Genomic DNA, 24,050 nt, shown 5'->3' on the forward strand with positions numbered 1-24,050 from the left:
CAGAATTAGGTTCATTCATTTATGTTATATGCTGAAGATGGTTCTTCCTCCTGTTTGTTTCTAAAATTGGTTTTATTACATGGACCTACTGTACAGGGTACAGCACATAATAAGAAATAATTATATAATATACAGTTATAATAAGAAATGATTTTACTTTTTAAAACATCATCATCCTTAATACTGCTACTAAGAGATAATGATCTCATGTTTATGTCTCTGAAGTTAATAACTCAACTGTTTTTGCCTTAAAATAGATCAAAAGTGCACATTACTGCCCTATCTCATCTTTGTAGATATGGATTTATACAGTACTTCTTTGTCACAGATAACACGTTTTGCAAAGTTATGAAAATGTTGGGGGAAAAAACCATACAATCCTCAAAGTAAAATCATGCATTAATAAATACTCTACAGCAGTAATTGTGGGAGCTTACAGAACTCTCGCATTATGGTCATAACTCTGCTTTTAATGATAAGTCACAGAAATTTTAGTAAGATTCCTTACTCAAATAAGGAGCAAGTGAAACAAGTACACCCAATACTGAATGAAGACCTTTTGACAGTTGAAAGTGGAAGAGAGAAAATATAGCAGCAGGGAAGTTTTCATTAGACATAAGCACCTTATATGCTGAAACGTCATATATCTGTATGAGTTCATGATGGCAAATGCTTTCTAAGGGAAAAATAATAGGAATACTTTTTTGTCTAGTGTTGCTGATGAAAGAAAAGCAAGATACTGTAGGAATTTGCAGTTTTGGTCCTACAGTCATCTTCTAGCTCCACAAGAGAATACTGTTTGATTCTGCAATGCTTAGAATAAAAACTAGATGTATTATGGAGCCAGACTAATTTTCAGATACCCACTGGAGCTATGATTGCAGAATATCTTGGTTACTCAGAGCTCATTAATTTATAAAAATGCTCAGAAGAAAACTTATGCTTTTATGGTCAGGTGTATACCTGACCATGCAGGCATGTGCTAAAGGTGAAGAGACTCTGCTGAATAGTGGTTATTATTTTATAAACTGGATGCCTAGAATGTCCACGTAGACAAACAAATAGATGATTTTGATGCTTACTGGAACTGGAGAGCTAAATAATTTCTGTTACACAAATAGTAATAGCAAACTGTCTGCTATGGAGTGCAGCATGGAAGATTTTATGTTTAATTATTTCAGTATTATATTACGATTTTTATTATGTTAAAAAAATGGCTTTGCACTGTACAGCTCTATTTTTCAAATAAAAGCTCTCCTATCAATATCTCCCAGACCATACTGATAAAATGCAGTATTTCCATAATCCTAGATCTATATGCTGACCAGGTTCAGTTCTGGATGGTAAAAGCTGCACCGTATTTAGGAAATATATGCATTCTTTCTCTTTCAAAGCTTCATTCAAGGACCTCTTTGTCAGAAAAATATTGGATATTATTCTATTTAAATTCTAAGCAGTCATAGTAGCATCAAAGTTGTAATCACATTCACAGCTTTATCTTTTCAAATGTCAAGTTTTGAATATCTTCTAAAATGCAGGAAAAAAAAAATCATACTTTTCATATTCCCATTAAAAAGAGAATTAATTCTATCACTATTCAAAATTACTTGATCTTTCTCTTGGTTACTGGTATTATGCTTATCTTGCCATATGGGCAATTTTAAACCACATTAATATTTTTGTATTTATAAAATCTCTATAGATTAATGCACAGGTTGATGCCTCATATGTGCCAGCTAAAAAAATCAATAATTCCTGAAATTATTTATTAATATATGAGTTTTTTTCTAAAAAAAAATAATAATTATAAAAGTAATAGTTTCATTGTGTACATTAATGAAGCTAATGTGTAATCATTGAATTTATTTTAATAAATTAACATTTTATTAAGAAAAATGTCATGCAAAAAGTATATTGATTCAATATGCCTTCTTTTTGTATTTTATCAGGTAAAAAGGAAGAAAGAATTTGCCAGAAAATGACAATAAGGACAACTATAAGAAAAAATGACTGTATAAGTCAAACCCCGGTAAGCATAAAAAAAACTCATGTTTTATGCTGGGCCTATGGCATACCAATCCAAGTATTTAGAAATGGGTTATGCCTATCAACAAGCAACAAAAAATGCTGCTATCTTCTCAAAAGCAGACCTTTGACCCCAGGAATGTTATTCTACTCGTAAATGGAATAGTTAGCTGTTCCTATCGCTGAAAGACTGAGTCCTCCTACCTGGAAAAACATCTGTCTTCAAATGAAAAGTACACACCATAATTGCTTATAACTAACAAAGGCACTGAACTCTTCACCATGAAATAACATCCCACTCTTCAAGAGTAGAAATGCTTCCACTTAGGATGTGATGGAAACACTGCTATATTTCTCCTTGAAGACCTTTACTCTGTGTGTCCTCTCCTCCACACAGCCTGTCTCTATATCATAAATTCATGATCCCATTTATTTATGAGTCTGCTTCATGTATCTTATTTCTCAGCTTTGATGTAGCCCCATCTATAAAACCCAGGATATGTCTGAGGAGCAAATGGGCTTCTCATGTAGCACTTAAAAGAGAAGCAATTGACACCATATCTTGAGCCTTCTGTAATGGCTCTGATAAGATTCTGCTGAAGAACTAGTCATAAGGGAAGATGTGAAACAGCATCACAGATTGAAAGATGGGCAGGTTAATTTCCAACCTGTCAGAAATACAACAGTGACATACCTAAGGTTTAACTGGAGGAATAAGCGTGTGTGGTGTATTTATTTAGTTTTAGAAAAAATGTAGGTAATGAGGGAGTATACGTCTGTAGATGAAATTAAAATTTTTTGCCATAGTTAAGAGCAGAGAAGATTGTAGATACCTTCACAGTTACTTTAGCAAGCCAGGTTAGGGGACACCAATATGACAGAACAAATACATAGTGTTGACTAAAGCAAATAATATTAAAAAGAAAGATGTAGTCAAAACTCATAGGTTTTTAAAGTAGCTGAAAAGGACCTTGCTCCTGCAACATTTAGTGAATAGGACAGGGAATGGCAACAAACTCATTCTAGTGTCTCTTATGAGCCAATGGTGCAATAAAAGAGTCCAATAATGGTGCAAAAAAAGAGTCCTCTGCAATTATGGTCTCCCTACATTGCTGTAGAACTAGAGAGGGTTCAGGGAAGGACAATGAGAATGTTCACTGAGTCATTCCATAAATGACACAAGTAATTAAGCCTTGCTTCTTCTGACTTGCTACCATACATGTAGGTTCTTTATCTTTCCTTCTACCTTTAAGCACCTTCTAATAAACATTGTCTAGAAAGAAGCCCTATCTCACTTCCATCCATCTTACAAGCCCCTTTCCACAGCATCTTCTTTCCCATTTAATTTATTGCTGCTAGCTCAGATCCATCCCCTTCCAGTTCCCCTACCACAAAAACACCTGGGACCTTATTTCATTGCAAGACTTTGGCCTATCAAATGACAGTATCTGCTGTGGCTGTTGCTGGTTTGGAGCTACATCTGTGTTCTTTGAGCAGATTAATGCTGTCAAACTTCTGATATGGCTGAGCATGATTACATTTAATTAATTATTAACTGAGATTATTAATGATTTGGACAAGATCTTATATATATATATAAATATATAAAATTATATATAGAATATATATACATATTATGTATTTTATATATAATGTATATATATTGTTATAATATATATGATTTTTTCCCTGTCAAATTTCATGAAAGTCTTAAGATTAACCTTTTGATCTAATTTGTTTAGACACTGTTTATAGGGTGTGGATCACTGTACCTTTCACAAGCTTCGCTTGAATAAGAAATCAGATTGAAACACTACCATGAAAAAACAACAACAAAACAAGCAAACAAAAAAAAAAAACTAGGTCTAATATGGCCTCCTTCCAATTTCCTGCTATATCAATGTAGTTTGAAGTTTTAATTAAAAAATACTAATTTGTTTTCTCTTACAATATTACCTAAGAAGACTTCACGTAATATAATAGTGAAAGACTAGCTCGGATGAAGTCTACAGAACAAATAATTTTATAGCCTGTTTCTCCCCTTGCTGTTTGATACTAAATCTACTTTGCAAATATATTTGTTACAGTGACGACACATCTAATATTGTTGGGCTCTTAGTTGTGAGCAGTATGAGTGAGAAAGGAAAAGCTTTAGCACTGATATACTTCTCCTCTTGAACTTTCAAAAAGAATGACAGACTATGCTTTGTTTTGCTTAGAATGTAACTTTTCAGCAGTGAACATGAAACAGGCATGAATTTTGTTTTGCTGCTTTGAAATTATTCATTTGTAAACTAGGGATACAATTTTGGTATCCACAGCACAAAGTATTGCTCAATGTTAAGACAGAATACAACAAAAATGCTTTATTTAAAAAATGTATCTCCGTTTGGAATGAATGAATTTTAGAAGATAACTTCTAAAACCAGAGTTCTTTTCAAGTATAAAAATGGATTTTAATCAGAAAGAAGTTTGAAATCTGGAAAACAAAACCTGAGATGTCTAACTACAGTTTTTTATTTACTCATAGATAAATGTGGCTTCTTGTGATGGAAAATGCCCGTCCGCAACAATTTTCAATGTCAATATTGATAGCCATTTAAGATTCTGTAAATGTTGTCGAGAAAATGGAACACGTAATCTGACTGTGCCACTACACTGTGCAGGAAATGGCACTGAAATTATGTATGTCATTCAAGAACCTATAGAATGTTCATGCCAATGGAACTGAGCATTGCATGGATATGATTTTATCTGAAGAACTGAAATGTGTTTCATTTCACCACACTATTTTTTCACCTTGGATGGTTATACTACTCTGCAGGAAAAAAAAAAAAAAAAAAAAAAAAAAAAAAAAAAAAAGACACCAATTATGTTTTATAATGTAACTTTTCAAATTTAGTAGACATTATGTTGTTGTTCAGATATTTCCTTTTTAAATATTGGCATGTACATGTATAGAGAGAAATCCTTTTTAGCAAGGTGTAATTTAATCATCATTTACTTTTAAATGGCTTTCCAATGAGTTGTTGATGTCTATGTTTCCAGTATTTTAAAATTTGGGCTTATGGCTCCCTGTCAAAACTTGGAATTTATGAGTGGTTCTTTTCCTTTTTGTTAGAAAATTTCATTTGAGGAATTTTCATCATTGGAATTAATGTTTAAATAGAAAAGATGCATATTGTGGTTTTGAGAATGACTGAATTTCTTAAAAAAAAATAAATCAGTCCAATTGAAACATTTTTTATCTTGCTGAAAGGTCTATCTTTTGTCCATTAAGCAGTAGTCAGTGACTGGACTCTGCTTAAACTGGAAGTCATAGAGAAACACCATGACTGTGGACTGTAAGTACATGTATCTCCTGTTTGTATAGAAGAAGAAGAATGTCCTTAAACCTTTGACATTTGTTTAATTTTGATATATATTTTAAGCACGAAACATGACTAGGCAAAGGCTGAAAAGTTCAGGCATTTGTGCCTGTTTTACAAATATCTAAAAGCCATTTCTGATGTGAAAGGTTCCATTTTATATCCACTTTTCAGTTTTCACAAATAAGAAATTGGCTGTCTACTAGTTGTAGAATAAGATTCTATGTATGCATATATTTATAAAAAAAAGGGGGGGGACTGAACATTTAAACTATTCAAAATTAGTTTCTTCCTTTGACTGTTTGAAATTTTGTGTTCAGTATATTTTAATAAATATATATACTTATATATATATATATATATATATATATATATATATATATATATATATATATATATACAGAGATTTGGGCTATTGACTGAATCTAGGTTTCACAATTTTTCTATACAGGAAAAAAAATCCATGTAAAATATGCTTTGAAGGGCCTAGCTGAGCTATGAGTGTTCAATCAGGTTGCAAATCTCCATGATTCAGCACCTTAAGCTGAATATGTTCTCTCACTTGTATTAAGCATACTATGTAATCGTATCTTAAAAACTGAGGATACAATTTTCAGCTTGTTTTAGAAGATTTTTTGCTTTATAAAGTTACCAAACTAGGCTTAAATGATGACTGTGAGAGTTTTGCCACTGACCCAGTGGGGTCGGTATGATACTGAACACATAAATTACGTCAGAATTAAAATGTTTGTTTAAAACTCTGACAACTCTTTGGGGGACAGTGTTTATTGCAGACTGTCATCATTTAATTACAAAATGTTAGATTATTACATTGTTTTATACAAAGAAAAATAAACAATATAAAATTAAAAAAAAAAAAAAAACTAAAGCTCTTTTGATAGTTTTTGTGAAAAATCTTGAAACTTTTGCTGTGTACAATTTGATTGCTTATTAAGAAAAATAGTATACACACTGAAATTTGTCTTTACTAAGAAGACTCTCCTCTACACAGCCATCTCCTTAAAAATAGTGACTTGGTTTAAGAATGAAAGAAAAATCCATTGTATTATTTAAAATATTTAGCTATTATAAAGAAATAGTTACCACCTAGTGATCAAGACAAAGTACTTTTTTTGAGAAAGTATATGCTTTATTTGCACTTTTTTATGACTCGCATGGCGGATATTTCAAGAATATATACAAGGGCCTAGAACCAAAACGTTCTTTGACATTATTGTTGGAATTTGTGTACAGAAAATTTCCACACAGGCCAGAAATGGAAATTAAATAATTGTCATAGCTATAAAGTTTGAGTACTTGTACAGCAAAATAAAAGGACAACTATTCAAAGAAAAATATATCTCTAGGATCTCTTGATTCATTAACATGGAGATAGGAATTCTACATTTACTTCAAGAGATTTTGGCCCCAAACTTCTTAATGAATTTAGCATTTGAAAAATGACTTCAGAAAGCTCCTGCAAGATAGCACTATTACACATGGTGACTGAACACTTACAGTGTTTTGATTGAACAGCTCTGCTTTTTGTAAACAATATGCTTTTGTAAGATTTAGAACTGTATTTGTAATTAAAGAGAAATTAATAAACATTATTTTGCAGAATCATGTATATGTTAACAAGTCAGTGTTGATGTGTTTAATTTACCTTTGTCACTGATGATAATGCAGAACCTTAGATTAACCTGGAATTAAAAACAGGCAAACTTAAAATTAAATCCATGATATCATGCGTCACTTAGCCTTTTTTTTTTTAAGTGCTACAATCAGTAGTAACTGGGCCTTCCTGAACCATACAAAAAATTATTTATGTGTTTGGTGGAGCTGAACTGAGTCTAAGATTCATTTTACAGCTAAACTTCAAATTCATACTTCAAATAGAATTCAGATTCTATTTGGCCTAGACAGAGAATGAATGTCTATTAAAACTCATTAATCATTTTCTAGACAGATCTCCACCCATACCATCTCCATGATGAAATTAGTATTATGTGGTATATTATACGTACATGAATTAACCATTGTAGCCTTCAGAATGGATATCAGGTTTTCATGAGCCTGCAGTGTGGTAGGACTGTTCTGCTCCAAATACCTTCTCAGTCTGTAACTTATATAAGTGTAGATACAGTTCCATGGTTGTTTAGGTTTCCCCATCTCCAACTCTGCATTCCTGCTTCAATCTTCCCCACCCAGGAATTACACATAACCTGGTTTGTGCAAGTATCTTGTGAACTGGTTTTGACAGCTGATCCAACTCAAATCTAAGCTTGTGAAATACCAAAATTAATTAGTTTATTATTGACTAAAAGAACTTTAATATCCACAGAGTTCCCTCCCTTCTACCCCTTCAGAAACTAAGACTTGAACAATTTCTACTCCCTAAGAGAAAGTCTGGGAATGCATGCCTTTCTTTGACTCCCACACTTCCACCAGAAAACACAAGGAACTGAGAGAAGCTTTGTGCGTGACCTACCATATGCCTTACTCTGCTGTCCTGGTGTGCCATGTCGTTGCTCCCCTCTGTAGCTGCTTGAAACCTTCCTTCTTCCCTAGGTTTTTGTGGTTCTGTACTATTTGTGCTTAGAAATGGAATTACACCATGTAAAGTGTTTACCATTAAACTATGCAGTCTTTTTTAGGTATTTAGATAAATGTTCTCAACACTTAGAACCAAATTGTAAGAGAATACGCTTCTACTAAACAGTAAGACTTTTGACACATTATTTGTAATGTGTTTTTTTATAATACTATTGTCTTATTATCAGCTCGTTCATTTTTGCCCAACTAAAAAATTAGAATTAAAAGCACAACTTCTAATACTGTGTTTAAGTCATTTATTGATTTCATTAATAAAATAAAAGACCTAGAATGTAGATATCTGTGTACTAAAAATGAAAGTAAAACAATGCATTTACATGAGTTATTACTTCTCCACATTGCAGGCATCTTTCTAATTACATCTGTGTACCAGTGATGAAAAAGCACTGAGGTCTTTATAGATAGTTTCTTTTGAGAGCAGGATCATGCCTGAAATATATTGTTTAAAAAGAGTTACAAACAAAATAATTCAGTAAAAGATGGAGGCATTTACAAGAAACCACTCCAGAAAAACAAATGCTTAAGCAGTCACAAAATGCTGCTACAAGTGAGAATCTCCTCCCCTTCCTTTTGCACTTAGTTCTGTCTAACACAATTCCATTTTTTTTTTCTCTTGACCTTCTATACTGCTGGATTTTTTTTTTTTATTGGGCATCAATTCTGTGCAGCTTTTTCCACCTCTCTCCCTTCTTTCTTTTTATAAGAATTTAAAAGACAAGACCAATGTACAGATCTAGAGGTTAGCCTTTGTGTAAAAAATTAGTGCCAAATAAATCAGAGAAACTCTGATTGGTAACTACAATCTGACAGTGGGAAACACCGACTCACACTGAATTTTTCAAGTTCTGTCCCATCAAATCCTTTTCCAGAAATTAGTTTGAGGTTATGCTGCCGATGTAATCATTCACAGGTTTATGTCCTATGGTAAAATCCCACAGATGTATGTGGGACAAAACATAAATGAACTGGAACATATAATCATGGAAGTTCTCAAGTAGTTTTTGTATGAAAAACAGGAGGAACATAGGAAGCATCTGATCTGTACTGATACTGTGTTCTGGGGAAAACCAATAGTTAATGATGGTAAAACTTAATCACTAGAAATGCTGAATAAAAGGAAAATATTTACATTTTGGGGAGTGTTCATTTGATTAAGGTGGAATGTGCCACATACTTGATTTAGTAAGTTTAAAAAAAGAGAGTACTCTTACTGTTGTCTGAAAATCACCACATTAATAAAGCCTCCTCATGTGCTTGGTGATTACAAAAGTGCTCTGGAAAATAGCTCAGTATGTCTGCTTTGTAAAACAGCTGAGTGTGCAGCAGCTTCCTTGTGGCATTCATAGCTGAAGCAGCATTCAAGTGTTATGCCCATGCATGCTCTCTGTGTGTGTGTGTCTCAGACTGACTCAATGTTTGGAAACAAGGGGTTTCTTTGCAGCCACTTCTGAATTACTGTGACCTTTTCTGAACCTGGGTTACATAAAAAGTTATTGTTATTATTATTATTATTATATACATTTATTTATTTATTTATTTATTTTGGTGTGATTCAGCCTGCCTTTTTTACTAGAAGTTCTAAATAAAGCTCCAATCAAAAATTTTATTCCTTATTTCACAATTCAAATTTCAGTTGCACATAGGTTTTAGGAAAAATGAAGAGCAGCCCACTGAAGAACAAGATGCTATCTCAAGAAAAAGAATATATTGTACCATTATACCACCTAAAAAGTACACAGTAAAAAATATGATGGTCATTGCTCATTTTTTTATGGTCCAAACTCACAATGGCACTAATTTTTGTGTATTCTATGACTACTTTGTCTGGAAATAGTTTATAAACATTTTTATCAGCTTATTAAATTAATTTAATTTCAAAGGACAGAGAGCTAGTTTTCTATTAAAAAGGTTAATTTGGGGAAGGTTAGGGCACTGAGATCTATACTGAGTGGTTTGCCTCTGAATTCACTGCTTCAGATTTGATCAAGAGCTTTCACCATCCAGTTTTTGTCTGAGCTGTCCTTGCTTAGTAGCTTTTTGAAAATAAAGCAGTGGTCCTGATGTTATGTACTCCTGTCTATTGGGCCTTCTGCTGTATATTTACATTTTCAGATGCTTGCTTTGATATCTTCACTCAGGATCTCAGTACAGAGGTCAACAACTTGGTATGGAGAAAAGAAATTCTGCCCCATGGAGCTCAATTAGGATCTTTACAGAGAGTACAACAGTGACAAGGTTTCGATGTCTAGCTCTCCTCTGGAGAAACCTGCATCTGTGTTTTCCAGTCAGGATGATGTAGGAAGCCAGTGTTATATTGAGGAGAAATGTGTGGGTTCTGAGAGCAACTTTGTTTCTAAGTTGTCTGATTTAACCCTTTTCAAGTACCACCTAGAAGTTAAAATTGTTAGAGCCCAGCCAGCTGAAAAGATAAAACTCAGGAATTAGTAATAGTTGTTTTGATTGTATTTGTTACTAATACTTTCCACAGATGTACTCTGAAACTTTATAATACTGAACTGGGAAGTATCTTCTCAAAGCAAATGAAAGCCAGAACTGGCGTGAGCAAGCATCACACCTTGCAGGTGCTTATTTACAAATCCCCAAACACTGCTGTAGCATAGAAGGAGAGTTGAAGAACGCCTGCTGGTGGCGAATTTAAGAAGGGTCCGTGTTCCAGGACAGCGGATAACGGAACCATGACAGGAATGACAAAGGATGAGCGCCCGGCTGGAGGCCGGGGCAGCAGAGCCGCAGAGCGGGGAGCGGGGCAGGGGCGGGCGGGCAACCGCCACCCCGCCGCGGGGAGCGGCGTGAAGAGAGCCCCGGGGGACTTCTCGGCTCCACATTCCTGCCGAGGGCAGGAATGGTCGGCATCAGGTGTGTGGGGGGGGGAGAGATGGGACGGAGAAGAAGGCAGCCGGCGCGGCGGCAGGGCCAGCCGAGGCTGCTTGTCCTTCCCAGGGGCACCGGCGGATGCGCTCCCCTCCCGCCTGAGGCAACGGGCGCGGTAAAATGACCCGAAAAATTGACCGGCTGAGGCGGGGGGGAGCAGTGACATCCCGCTGATTTGCCTCTCCTGCCTATGTCTTTTTGATGTTTCACGGATTTCTCTCAGTTGTGCGTTCCTGAGCCGAAATTTAAGAAGTCCTCTAATAAACAGGTAGGTTATGTGGGAGGTAGCAGATCTGTGAGCTCTGCTTCTGTGTTTCTCAAAAGTAGGATTTGTGGTTTTCCATAGGGAATTTCGTAAGTGCTCATGCAATTCCCCAGGAAATATTAGCGTACACCTGTCTTTTGATGAACAGATTTAACAGAAGTTGTCATGAATGTATAATGTTTATATTAATTCTTCTTGAACATCCTAGGAATGTACTGCTAGAGGGTTGTGCAGGGCTGCTTGGTACTTCCATTGAAAATGGTTCTAGGACTTAGGGGCTTATTTTGGGTGCTGTCAGAGGGACAACTTGTTAGAAATAGGTACTATCGATAATAGTTTCTTTTGAAGAAAGTGTAAGGGCTTCTATGGGTTTAAATGGATTGAAATCAGTAGTTTAAAAAAAAAAAAAAAAAGTAGCAAAAAAAAAAAAAAAAAGAAAAAAGAAAGAAAAAAGAAAAAGACATATTTGACTCAGGGATTTTTTACTGATAAAACAACAGGCCCACCTGGAATTTACTAATGTTAAAGGAAACCCTTTTGCTGATTGCAGTAGGCTTTGCATCAGGGCATGGAAGAAGAGGCAGGGCCAGAGTGTAGAAACAAATCTAGGGCACACCATTGGCTGCAGTTACACCTATGTGCAGTATAAATGCATGTTAGTTTTCTCATGTTGTTTTGAAGCTGTTGTGATTGGAACACAAATTAGACACTGGGACTATATGATTTCTTTATGGATCAAGTAATTTTTCTCCTGCTTTTGTTAAAATATGTATTTCAGGTAAGAAAACTATTTTCTTTTTTTGAAGGTAACTAATTGAATGTTGATTTGGATTGCTTTCTTGTCATTCTGACAGTTGCAGGGAGCTCTCATTTATTGTTGCTGAATATTCCCAGTCTACTTTCTTCCCAATTTGTTGGAAGCTCTTTTGGAAGCCTTAATCTGCTCTGTTGTCTGCTGCTTCTGGCATAATATTGATCCCCAGAAGAAGTAACAGGTCCCAGCATCTTCAAGTCCTCAACTAACTCATGGTGCTTTTGGACACTAAGATGCTGGAAATTCAGGATAGTTCTGGTACACAGGGTTATGCTCTGGCTACTGCTTTAAGAAACATTAATATAAGAACTGTGTATGTAAGGACCACATTACTATATTTCTGCTTCCCTCTGTAGTACATTTTGCAGTAGTTTTATTCATGTTTATCTATGTTTAGGTTTTGTGTATGTAATCTTTCTCTTACATTTAGATTACTGTGTTTTGTGGCAAAAGTGATTTTGAAGTTCTGTCAGCTTCTCATATGAATACCACTCATTACTTTAGGGAAGAGAGCAGTGTATTTGGGGTGGTGAGATGCCTGTACTGTACTTAGCCTCATGGTATGTTCCTCTAGAGTATCCAGATACTCCATTTTTGCTGGCCAGTTTTGAGCTCAAGAAGAGGTGTTTTTAGTGGAGTCCATAATGCAGCAGTCTGTGATCCACAGCAACTGAGGAAGTTTCAAGAGGAGAAGTTGAGAATGCCAGCCTCTTAAGGATGGTAATATGGGGTGAAATCAAAGCTTCAGTTAGCTTGGCATCAACTCTCCAGCAGCAATGAAAAGCGGGTCTTTGGCAAGGACTGTAAGAACAGCATAATATGAGAGTGACCTGTACTGTGTTACTTTCCCACTATTTGTAGCTTAAAGATTTCCTGAGATGGATGTAGTTTCAGTGCATTTACTGAGCTTTAGCGTAGTTCTCTTGTATTAACTACTCCAGCCTCCTCTGAAGCTCATACAAGCATTTAGTACTTGTTTTAGACTTTGGCAAGGAGATCTACAAATACGCTATCCTATGAAGTTGCCTTGTTTGATTTGGATCTGGACCCTACCAGCTACGTTTGGTCTTTCACACTTCTTGTACTGAAAGAGACAACTAAAAGGCAATCCTTTCTCACTTCTGACTACTTGAGATTTTATAGACCTCTTTTATATTTCCCCTTGTGCCTCTTTTTCAGACACAAAAGTTTACTTTAGTCATTTGTCAAGAAACGGTCTACAGAACAGGTTGATGGATATTTGCTTAGGAAGACACCTGTTTAGCTAGTATGCAGCTAGCCTAAATATAGATTTGAATACAGATTTGAACCTTAGCTCTTTGTGGTCAACTTAAGATCTTTATTATTATTATTATTATTTTATTTTATTTTATTTGTATTTCTGCATTCTTTGCACGGGGACCTGGCAACACCTGGCAAGGTGTTGTCAAGAAAAAGGGGCATTCTTAATCCTCTCATCTTATTTGATAAATCTGAAAATGCACTGTACACTTGCAGATTTTGTTAGTTTTAGGTCTAGCAATATGTATGTGTAATAAAAAATGGCATACAATAATCCCAATAGTGGAAAATTATTAAAAATCTCTTAAGTCAATTATTGGCAATCGCACATTTCTTTTATTAACTTTAAAAGCAGATTTTCCTGCCCTTTGGATTGCATTGTCTTGACCAGATTATTTTAGAGGAATGGAAGCCAGCTATGCATCCAACAATTAACAGCCTGTTACTTTTCCTGGAAACATCTATTATGTTTAAGCACTTTTATGTATGCCATCAGTATTAGTCTAGTATGTCACTTCAGGGGCTTCCATGAAGTAGTATGTATCCTTTTATAAGGGGCTTATAAAGTTTATAGAGGCTAAACACTCCATAAATTTTATAAATTTTATACTTTAAAAAGTATGAACTGAACATTAAGATCCTCTGCTTTTTTATTATTTTTTTTTCCCACAGTGTGTGTTTTTTTTTTTTTTTTGACTACATTTTGAGTTCATTGCTAAGTGATGGTGTTTATTTGTCTTCCAAATTCATAAAGAAAATGAAAATGGAACTTAAAAGGACTTAAAAGACAGAAAAGACTACAATGTTTAAATAATTATTATGTGGTAGGGATTGGCATCACATGCCCAACCAAATTTCTGTTAATTTTAGAGGTGTGATTCAGAAATTTGTATTGCCATGTCTAAATTGGATAGGTAAGGAGGTGTAGGATGAATTATTTTATTACCCCTTGTATGTTTTTTTTTATTTTTCTTTTTCTGTGATGTATGGCAGTTGTGAAAGTGATGCCACTAAACTACATTCTTGACTGTGGAACATGAGAGTAGGGCTGAGGCCTCCTACTCCCAACTGACAATTAACTGTGATTGAAACATGGACATTGAAAGTGCACTCTCTAGCCTTGTTCCTAAAATGATGATAGATTTCTTTCTTTCTAGTAGAACGTGTTTGGGTCCCAGCTGACATGGTTTGGCCACCTCAGAAGACAGAATGAAAATATCACCTGTAGCCACAAAGTGTGTAAAAATCATGAAGCCCTTCTGTGTCACATAGTAGGGCTGGTAATATTGGTCCATATAAAATCTAAAACTAGCTGACAAATTTTAGGTAAAAGTAGTTAATACAGACAATAAAGTAATTAAAAGTTTTTTGTTGTTGTTGTTTTTTGTTTGTTTGTTTTTTCATTATCTGTTAAGTTGCGCTCATGCATATTTCTGTTGCAGGACTCAGAGAGTCTAGACTGTGACCAAGTGAAAAAGCCTGATAGAGTAGTTTTGATGGAGTGGACTGAATTTCCCAAAGGAGAAGATCCAGACTATTATATTGTAACCTATCAGCTCACAGATGCTTTCAATCAAAAAGTAAATGTCATCAATATACGCAAGAAGTAGTTACAAATGTATTTAAGCTGTACATATGTAATTAATAGTATTTTTTAAGATCAATATGAAATGGCAAATAAAGAGAAACTTTGGAGAAATTACACTGAATTCTGTTATTCATATAGTATAAGTAAACTTTTACAGAGTCCTTTTGAAGCCAGTGGGACTTAAAATACCCTTGTGTATTTTGAATAAGAATAGATAACCATATGTTCAAAGTTCAGAATATGTAAAATTTCCAAAGTTCTCTGGTTTGATGAGGAGTCCAGCTTCCCTAGGAGAGGCACAAAACTACCCCCGGATCTTTGTGTCAGAGTATTGTTCTTATTTTGCGCACAAGATGTCCTGGAACTTAAAGAAAATAAGGATTTTCATGCGGAGGTGTTTCTTAATAGCTTGAACAATCTCTAAAAGGTTGTATTATAAATGCATTGGCTATTTTGCAGCTTAAATGTAGCCTTAAGTGTGACATGCTGCAATATCAGATGTCCATTTCAAAACCTTTACAATTTATCATTATTTTATTATCAAACCTTTAGATCATTTATGAATTGTATTTTTATTACTTTCACCTTATCTAGAAATTCTTTTAAATTACAGAATGTAAGAAACATTTCTAAACTTGAACAAAAACCTGTCAGTACTACAATTCTTCTGGAGGAAAATAAGACATATGATGTTACAATAGAATCTCTAAAAAATGGACATATCCGAGGTGTAAAATCATTTAACACACGTAAGTAGTGTAGCACAAAAATAATTTTGGTATAATTATAATTAGTCTTATACTGAAGATTGAAGGAAAACAGATTGAAATCCTGAGATTATTGAATTATTTAGAAACCTTACATGTTTTTGAGCATGAAGAGTGGAATAATTTTACTATTACTTGTTTGGTTAGCATAATAATTCTGTAATATGGGACTGATGTAAATGTTTGGGAGACTTTTAAATGTTATAAGCTTTGATATACTACAGTAATTTGGGGAGAAATATTTAAAAGACGACCATCAGGAAAGTTAATTACAACCTGGCAATTTCATATCAGTTTAGGGTTGTGATTGCTTGTCTTACTTATAGAAGTTAAATGTATTAATTACATAATTAATATTTTTGTTTCCATGTTATGAAAATCCCTCTAGTAGCTTGAAGATCTAAGTATTGTGATTGACTGGGGCAAATTTGTTAGTATAAGAACTTGTGATTGTAGCCACTGATACTGTAAAAACTTCTTTTATACCTGTAGAGTTGTTTAGGATGAGAAGTCTTGATGATAACTGGATTGAAAGGGCTTTCTAATCTTTTTTAATTGCTTTAAAATAGCTTTATAGTATTACCTTTGTACACATCAGAAGCCATATTCAGAATCCTAGTCTAGGATCTGAATACAAACTTGCATCATTGGGAAAAACGTGTAGCAAGTTGAAAACATTGCAGCACCCACTGACTATGCTGAAATAGTACATTCAGCAATCTAGCGGTAATTCATGTTTATGTTACTAAAGTGTTACTGCTCTTGATCAATGTCTATTACTTGACTAATATTCTAGTAAACTGTGTGCTTTTGTGCAATCCTTAATCCTTAATCTATGCATTTATATTTATGATTGCTTCAGACATATTTACATAGCGTCACAGTAAAAAAAAAGAGCACAACTTTCTTAATTGCTCAGTAAGAGATTTTCCATTTTGACATAATTTTATACTTTTTATATTACCTATTGTGTGTATCTCTGACAAATCTTAAAAGAAAAAAAAGCAAAGTAATGGATTAAAGATTTGGGTTAATTGGTAATGCAAGTTTTTGGTTTTGGTTTTGGTTTTTCCTTGTCTGCTAGGTGGAATTTCAGAAAATGATATCAAAACATTTGTGACAGCTACTACTGTGTCTTTTAACTGGAGTGCAATGGCCAAAGATTTTTCAGTTTCAGTTTCACTGAATGATTCTTCTCAGTTTATACAAAAAAACAATGGATTCTTTGTGTGGACTGATTTGACACCTGCAACTTTATATACATTTGAGTTTATATTTCACCAATTACATCTTGAATTTCTAAATGTGTCTCAGTCATTGGATGTTCAAGCTGAAACAGGTATATATTAGTTTGTTGTAGTCACAATGAATGCAAGGAAGCACTATCTGTTTTCTAGAAGAGTTAATAGTAAATTACAAAAAGTCTATATATACTTACACATTTTTTTAATAGATATAGGTTGTTTATTTTCTAGAAAGCAGAAATAAATTGAATGATAATGACTTTGAAAGGGCATTTCTTGCTAATTTGTTTTTTGAGGAGCAAGACTTCAATTTTGTATGTGCAAATATTTTAAGCTAACTATATGTTTTGCAGTCAAATGCGAGTCAAATGAATTCTAGTTTAGATGAAAGTGGACTGCAAACACAGGACATTTCGGATTGCAATTACTTGAAGGATATCGACTGAATTTGTTATATACTTTCAATGAAAGGCAGAGAAAATCCTATATGTTGTAAGGATTTGGAATACTTTTTGCCAGTGTTCGAAGCAGTGCTTTTGCACTGATAGGTGCCTAACCAACCTGTGCTGTTTCATAAGAAATGCTTTGAAGGATGTAGGATTCTGAGGCTGGTACACTTGATTGTGTACACCTTTCAATGCAATACACAGATAAAATTTAAAACCTTTAAAACTAGGAACACAAAAGAAAGGATGATATAAGTTCAAATTTAGCAAAATAACTGTTTTCCTAAAATCAGGAAACAATTAGAAACAGATGACTTGTAAATTTCAAAATTTTAAATTTGAAAAATGAAAAAAAAAAAAAAAAAAAAGAATAGAATAAAAAATAATGGATCTCTCTCTCTCTCTTTATTTTTTATTTTTTTCCCCTTTAGTAAGTTTTAGTAAGCTATATTTTCTTTTAATTAAATCAATCAGAATTTTTAAGACACTTAGGATTTTGAATGAGTGATGATTCATAATTAAAGACTTCTTGTATTTTCTAGTCATGATTTAATTAAATGCTATCATCTTCAAATGAATATGGATTTAAAAAATAATAATAATTATTAAATGTAACACTGCCATACACAGTACAGGAAGTCCTGAAAATACTGTTCTTGTTCACCTACAGGCACCTGTTCCCAGGGGTGGCTGGCATTCCAAAGCAGCTGCTATAGAATGAGTAAGGAGAGTAAGCCATGGAAGATGGCACAACAAGTTTGTGAAATATCTTCGCAAGGGGCACATCTTGTAGACATAGGGAGTGAAGGAGAACGTGATTTTATTTTATCTTATCTCCAGACAATTAGTCAAATAGTCATGTTATGGACAGGTCTTAATGACCTAAAGGTCAGTCTGTTTTGTCTTCTTTGCTATACATAGAAACAGGAGAATTTTAATGTGTAGAACCTAATTTTTAAAAATAAGTGCTATGCTTTAAATAGTCTTTTTTTTTTTTTTTTTGTGAAGTTATTAGTAGCTGTAAGAGGAATCATTAATTCTGCATAATTTGAAATACTGAAAATATTTAGCATTGCGGAGGGAAAAAAAAGGCTGTAGCTTTTTTTTTTTTTTTTTTTTTTTTTTTTTTTTTTAAGTGCTTCATAGGGATTTTATTTCGCCTGTAGGTGGTGCTGCTATACCAGCTTTAAAATATGATTTCATACTTTGTGTCCATTACTTTGTATGAATATCAAAGTCTGGGATTGACTTTCATAATTTTGGTGCAGAACTAAGATACTGACTGCTGGTTTAGCAGAGTGCATTCAGTATGGATGGCCAATGGAAGAAGGGACTGAAGCAAGGTATTTAATGTAAAAAGTTTAATTTCCTCCTATTGGTGATATGAGGGTTCTTAATGCCAGCTCTGCTGTTATTATGACCATTATGACTCACTGTGGTGTGTAATTTGGGAATAGCTACAGCGATAAATAAAATTATTGGGAAAGCTCTAACAATGATGGAGGCACTCTGCCAGATAATTGGGATTCAATTTTCCCATGACTAAGTTTAGTGAAAATGTATTTTGTCCTAAGTATCAGAAGGTTTAGAGAAAACCTGCTTTGCAATAAAAGTGTTTCATTGTAGAAAAGAAACTTGCAGTTGTGTTTAGTATGAGAAACACAAACCTGTCTAGATTTGTGGTTAGAGAGGCATTCTAGCCTTCCTTGTTAGAGAAGCACCTGTCTATATGTATTTTACATGTAATGTTGTTTTATGCATAAGATTTTAGAATTTCTGTAATTTTTACAGCATATTGATATTAATCTTAACCAACTTGGTATTTTAGGAATAAGGTAGTATTTGTAAGAGGCTGACAAAAATAGATATCTAATGAAAACATAATATTATTGAAGATCGATAAGAAAACTATTAAGTTTTTTTTTTTCTTTTCTTTTCTTTTTACTTTTAAATTTTTGATTACACAGGGAAGAGCTGATTGCCAGGCTGGAATTTGAATGTTAGTCTATTGTTTAATATTGATCATGACATGCATTTTTAATTTAGTGGAATCTAGTCAGTTTAATGAAAAAGATAAACACCTTATTTTAAGAATGGCAAGGGATGATTATAAAAGTATTTTTCTAGCACTTCTTTCTTAAATATTTGTCTTTAATTAGCATCTTCAAGTACTATATGTTTCAAGTACTGTATGAGTGTGTTGCAGTCCTGTCACTGTTGTCATTTGCTCATCCTTTAAGAACTCCAAATTGTAATTACATGAATATGAGTCTTAGGAGTTCAAAGATCATGGGACATACATTAGGAATGGTGGGACTTGTTTAGAATCATGAGATTAAAAAATACAGATTCAGTTATGTTTTTCTTTGGTGTTTGAGTTAATGAGTTATGAGTTAAATTTCTGTTTGCAATGTTTTTCTCTCAATACCCATGGGAGTTTAAGTATTCTATGAAATTAAATGAAAGTTTAGTTTATAACATACTCGGAGGATTTCATCAGCCTTAGGAAAACTGTGGAACACTATGACACTGATAAAAGTTAGTAACACTGCAAGGCATGATAGTTCTGTAACATTTGAATTCTGTTTCTCCTTCTTTAACTCTATTTGGATATGTAACTGCATTAAAATCTTTACTGACATGGGTGAGCATTCCTGTGAAAGACAATTGGGTACCCTGGTCATTTAGGTCTCTGTTCTGCGTAAGAAAGATGGGAGCACTTGGGTGATGTACTTACATCTGTCCTGACACTCTGTGGAGGTCTTCAGATTTAGAAAGTAAAAAGGGTAGGCAAAGACTAAGGTTTCTCTTACAAGCCCAGCTACAAAGGTTTCAAAGACCACTATAAGAAAAAAATATGCATTGAGGTACACAGTATTTTTGAAATACTAGGCTAGACACACAAGTCCTTCTAAAAGTCAAGCTGAGTTAGATATTTAATTTTTTTACCACTGGAAATCTTCACACTCTTGTGGAAATGAAAGACATCACACCATTTTGATTTCTTTTAAAACAACAGAAGAATTGAATAAAACTGGCTTAGTCTAAACCAACGTTGGTTGGTTGGTTTTCTCAGAGAAATGAAAACCGTGTTTTCTGGTGGAGTGCAGACTGAAGCTTACCTCCCTCTAGAGAGGGAGGTCTATATTACAATACTGTGAGCATATTTTATAGGCACCTTTCTCCCAAATTATCAGACTGTCTCAGTCTAGTGTATGGACTATTCTGCTGTAGAAATGGGAAATATTTCAAAGGTTAGGAACTTTGAATTAGGTGTGATTGTCCTAACTACTGAACTACTGCCATGTGGGACAATGAGGAAAAGGTTGCATTTCCCTGTTTGACTGTGAATCAAGCCCTGGGTTTTGTTTAAGCTAAACTTTTTGCTTTCGGACCAAATTTATGAATATTTGATAGCTGACTGAATTTGTTTCTTTTCCATTACTAACATTTTTAGAAAATTATCCATCCATGATTATTTGATAATCAGTGTTTTTAAAAGGATTGTCTGTAATGATCAAACAGTCTACATTATTCCTATACAGATTTTATTAAAATGTTGTATCTACTACTTTATTTTAATCGAGGGGGGAAGAATTTTACACTGAAATATTTTTCATTCAAAATGTTCCCATGCAATTAATTTTAGAAATCAAATATGTAAATTTTGGATGTTTAGGAGATACCCTTGCAATGAGAAAAGCTTCAGTAATTCGTTAATGTAATGTAAAAATATATGTATTCCTTCATTTTTTCCACATAGGACGAAGGTCAGCTGTTGTGGACAGATGGATCTCCTTATCTTCTAAAGGCTGGTATCTCATCTTTGTCAATGATACCAGAAAATGAAACAGACTGTTATGCTCTTCAGAGAGATCACAGTGGTCCAGACTACTTCTTCACAGGATTTTTCTGCTATATACAGCTACCATATATTTGTGAATATGAATGTAACTATATTTCTTCCAATCTTTTGCATTTATTTTAACAACCCCTCTCCCCCCCCCCCCATATTTGTCTTTGAATATACAAACATAAAAAGAACAAAGTTTTCATGATTTTGAATGACTTCATTTTTGATGTTCTTTTTCAGTACCCCTCGTACCAGAAAACTTCACGTTTAGTGTGCATGATGTCAAGGCAACTGAAGCTGTGTTTATATGGAGTGATACGGACATCTGGCTTAAGTCAGGCTTTGCCCTCATAATTAAGTATTATTTTGATCATATGAAACCATACATTCTGAGCTTGCCTGTGAATACAACACAGAGAAAAGTCATGCAGTTGTCTCCTGGCCTTTGCTACAGTTTTTTACTAGCAGCAAGGAACTCAGATGGGGCACAGACTGTCTTAAGTCCAATTCTGAAGGTAGAAACAAGTAAGTTACAAAAATATATCGTAATAAAAACCACATAATCATAACCACATAATTTTTCATGCTTTTCTTTTGATTATGTTATTCATTTTGTTGCTATTTATTCTGAAATCAGAAATAAATTTGAACATGACTTCTGAATCCAGGATTCACCTGCTTGTAGAGCTGATTCCAAAATCTTTGTTTTGTTTTTGTGCTAAATTGCTTATGAGAATAATGAGGAAGGGTAAGGTGTTTTCACTGGCCACAAGCAGAATGCCAGCTGCAACTTCAACTTCTGTGAAGTGCATTTTAAAAACTCATTGTTAGTTTGATTTTAGTCACAGAATTCCTACTGATGTGTAAAGATAAAGCTAGATATCAGAGTAGTAGCAAGATGTTTTTTAGCCATGCTGATGAAACGGAGTAGCAGACTTTCCAATCTAAAGTAAAAGTTTTTGTTGAAATAGAGGTAACCTCTTATACCTGCAGTAAAGATTAGAACAAAGTTTATGGTTTAAAAATACATTGCGTTTTGACCCACTACATGATGCTGTGTGGTGTAAGAAAAAAGTTATGAAGCAATTAACTTATGTTCTAGTAAAATTTAGCTAGCTGTCATTTGGATGAAGTCAAATGAAATGGGCCTGTGGATAAAGATGAAAAATACCTTCGAATACAAAGGTGAACAAATAGATATGTCTTCAAGGAAAAATTACTTCATGGACACAAATATAATGCTAAAGGTGCTCCATCTACCAAAGACTGACACTATAGAAGAGCTATCTATTTTACTACTTGGTTAGCTTTTGAGTGAATCTAATAGTTTTGTACTTTGATTTGAACAGTGCTAACTATAAATTTATATGTAATTATTTAGCGATGTGCCTTGTATTTTATACACTTAATATTTTTATTGTTTATATACTTATAAATACACACACATAACTGCAAAAAAAAAAATATTTTTTGTCAACAGATGTATAACCAGTTAACTTTAAATGTATGCGAGGAAAAAAATACATACTATTATTATTATTATTTTTAAAATCAGCAAGAAGCTGTTAGACAAGGGATTTACAAGTTTTGATCTGATGCCTGAGAATTAATTTTAGGTGCAGAGTTTCTTCAGCTTCCATTTCTGTGGTACTGGGAAAATGTTCTGATTTGTAGAAGTTAGAGAAAGCATACTCCCTTAAATTTTTTGCCAATTTTGTAAAGGCAATCCAAATATGAGACGGAAGTCCTTTGTCTTAAGGTCAGAACAAAATGCAGGGTTTTCTTTAGGGGAAAGAAGCTGTTCCTTTTTTGTAGACAGTACATTTTGATATATTTTGCTTCTTCACCCTCTGGGCTACTTGAAAGTCCCCCCATCTTCTCTGCCTACCTGCCTCTCTGGCCCCTAGTCAGGTGGCTTGTTTTCTATTTATTAGGTGTTGTACTGCAAGTTCCCTCTACAGTGGTGTAAAGATATTCCTGCTTTCTCCTATCAAAAGCAAGTATGTGTTTTACCTCAGAGATTAGCTTTACAGTTGCAAAAAAGCTATCTATAGAAAAATGATTGTCCACGCAAGAAAAAAGACAAGTTTACGGCTTATTAGACTACTGACTGAATTGTTGGAAAAGATGTAGGAGGATGAGGAGGAGGACTGATAAAAAGTGCATGCATTCAACACTTTCTGAAATTCTGTAGATTTTGCCATTTAATTCATTAGGATCGTGTTTACTTAGGTAATATATACCACTTGTCTGAGATGATATTTCTGGTCTAAATATAAGGGAGAAGGCCTAACTGAGAAGAGTGAGTTCTGCATAGAGAGCAGGGCAATTCAGAAAACCTAAATTACACAGAGTATTCCTCTACATATAAATATTAGTTATATTATAAAGGTTGCTTTTTTGTTTTGCTTTAATATTATTTTGTATTTATGTCAGTTAGTGTGTAGTGTTAGCTTTTCAGGCTTTATTTAACAAAATAAATCTTTGTTTTTGATAAAAGACAACAGACGCTTTTACCCCATTTTCTATTTCTAATCTTATTCAATAGGGCCATTGCACTCCCAGAAGTTAGAGACTACGTACGTTTCATCTGCAGAAATACATTTAAAGTGGAAGCCTCCACAGCATTCATCCAGTGCTTATTTTCATTATTACCTTATTAACATTTTGGATACTGAAACCAATGTCTGGGAACAGTTACCAGCTGAAAAAAGCAAGACTTCAACAGTTATAAGAAATGTAAAACCTTATCATCAGTATCAGATATACTTACAGAACGTAGCAAAGAAGGGAACTCTAAGCTGCCATGAAAAGCCTATATTAATCACAACAGGTGATTTCTTTTTTTTCTTTTTCTTTTTTTCTTCTTCCTTTTTTTTTTTTTTTTCTTT

The 24,050-nt window shown here is 33.9% G+C and overlaps 1 protein-coding gene across 1 annotated transcript in view; it reads left to right on the plus strand.

Annotated features, from left to right (window-relative positions):
* The window catches only part of OTOGL (otogelin like), a 96,719-nt gene extending 91,963 nt beyond the window's left edge, over positions 1-4,756 (plus strand). Inside the window, exons 56-57 of the mRNA XM_032207556.1 lie at positions 1,950-2,029; positions 4,556-4,756. Of these exons, the coding sequence (XP_032063447.1) occupies positions 1,950-2,029; positions 4,556-4,756 (281 nt within the window). The remainder of the gene's footprint in view (positions 1-1,949; positions 2,030-4,555) is intronic.
* The last annotated feature ends 19,294 nt before the right edge of the window (positions 4,757-24,050 follow it).

Source organism: Aythya fuligula, chromosome 1 (genome assembly GCF_009819795.1).
Source record: "Aythya fuligula isolate bAytFul2 chromosome 1, bAytFul2.pri, whole genome shotgun sequence".
NCBI lineage: Eukaryota > Metazoa > Chordata > Aves > Anseriformes > Anatidae > Aythya > Aythya fuligula.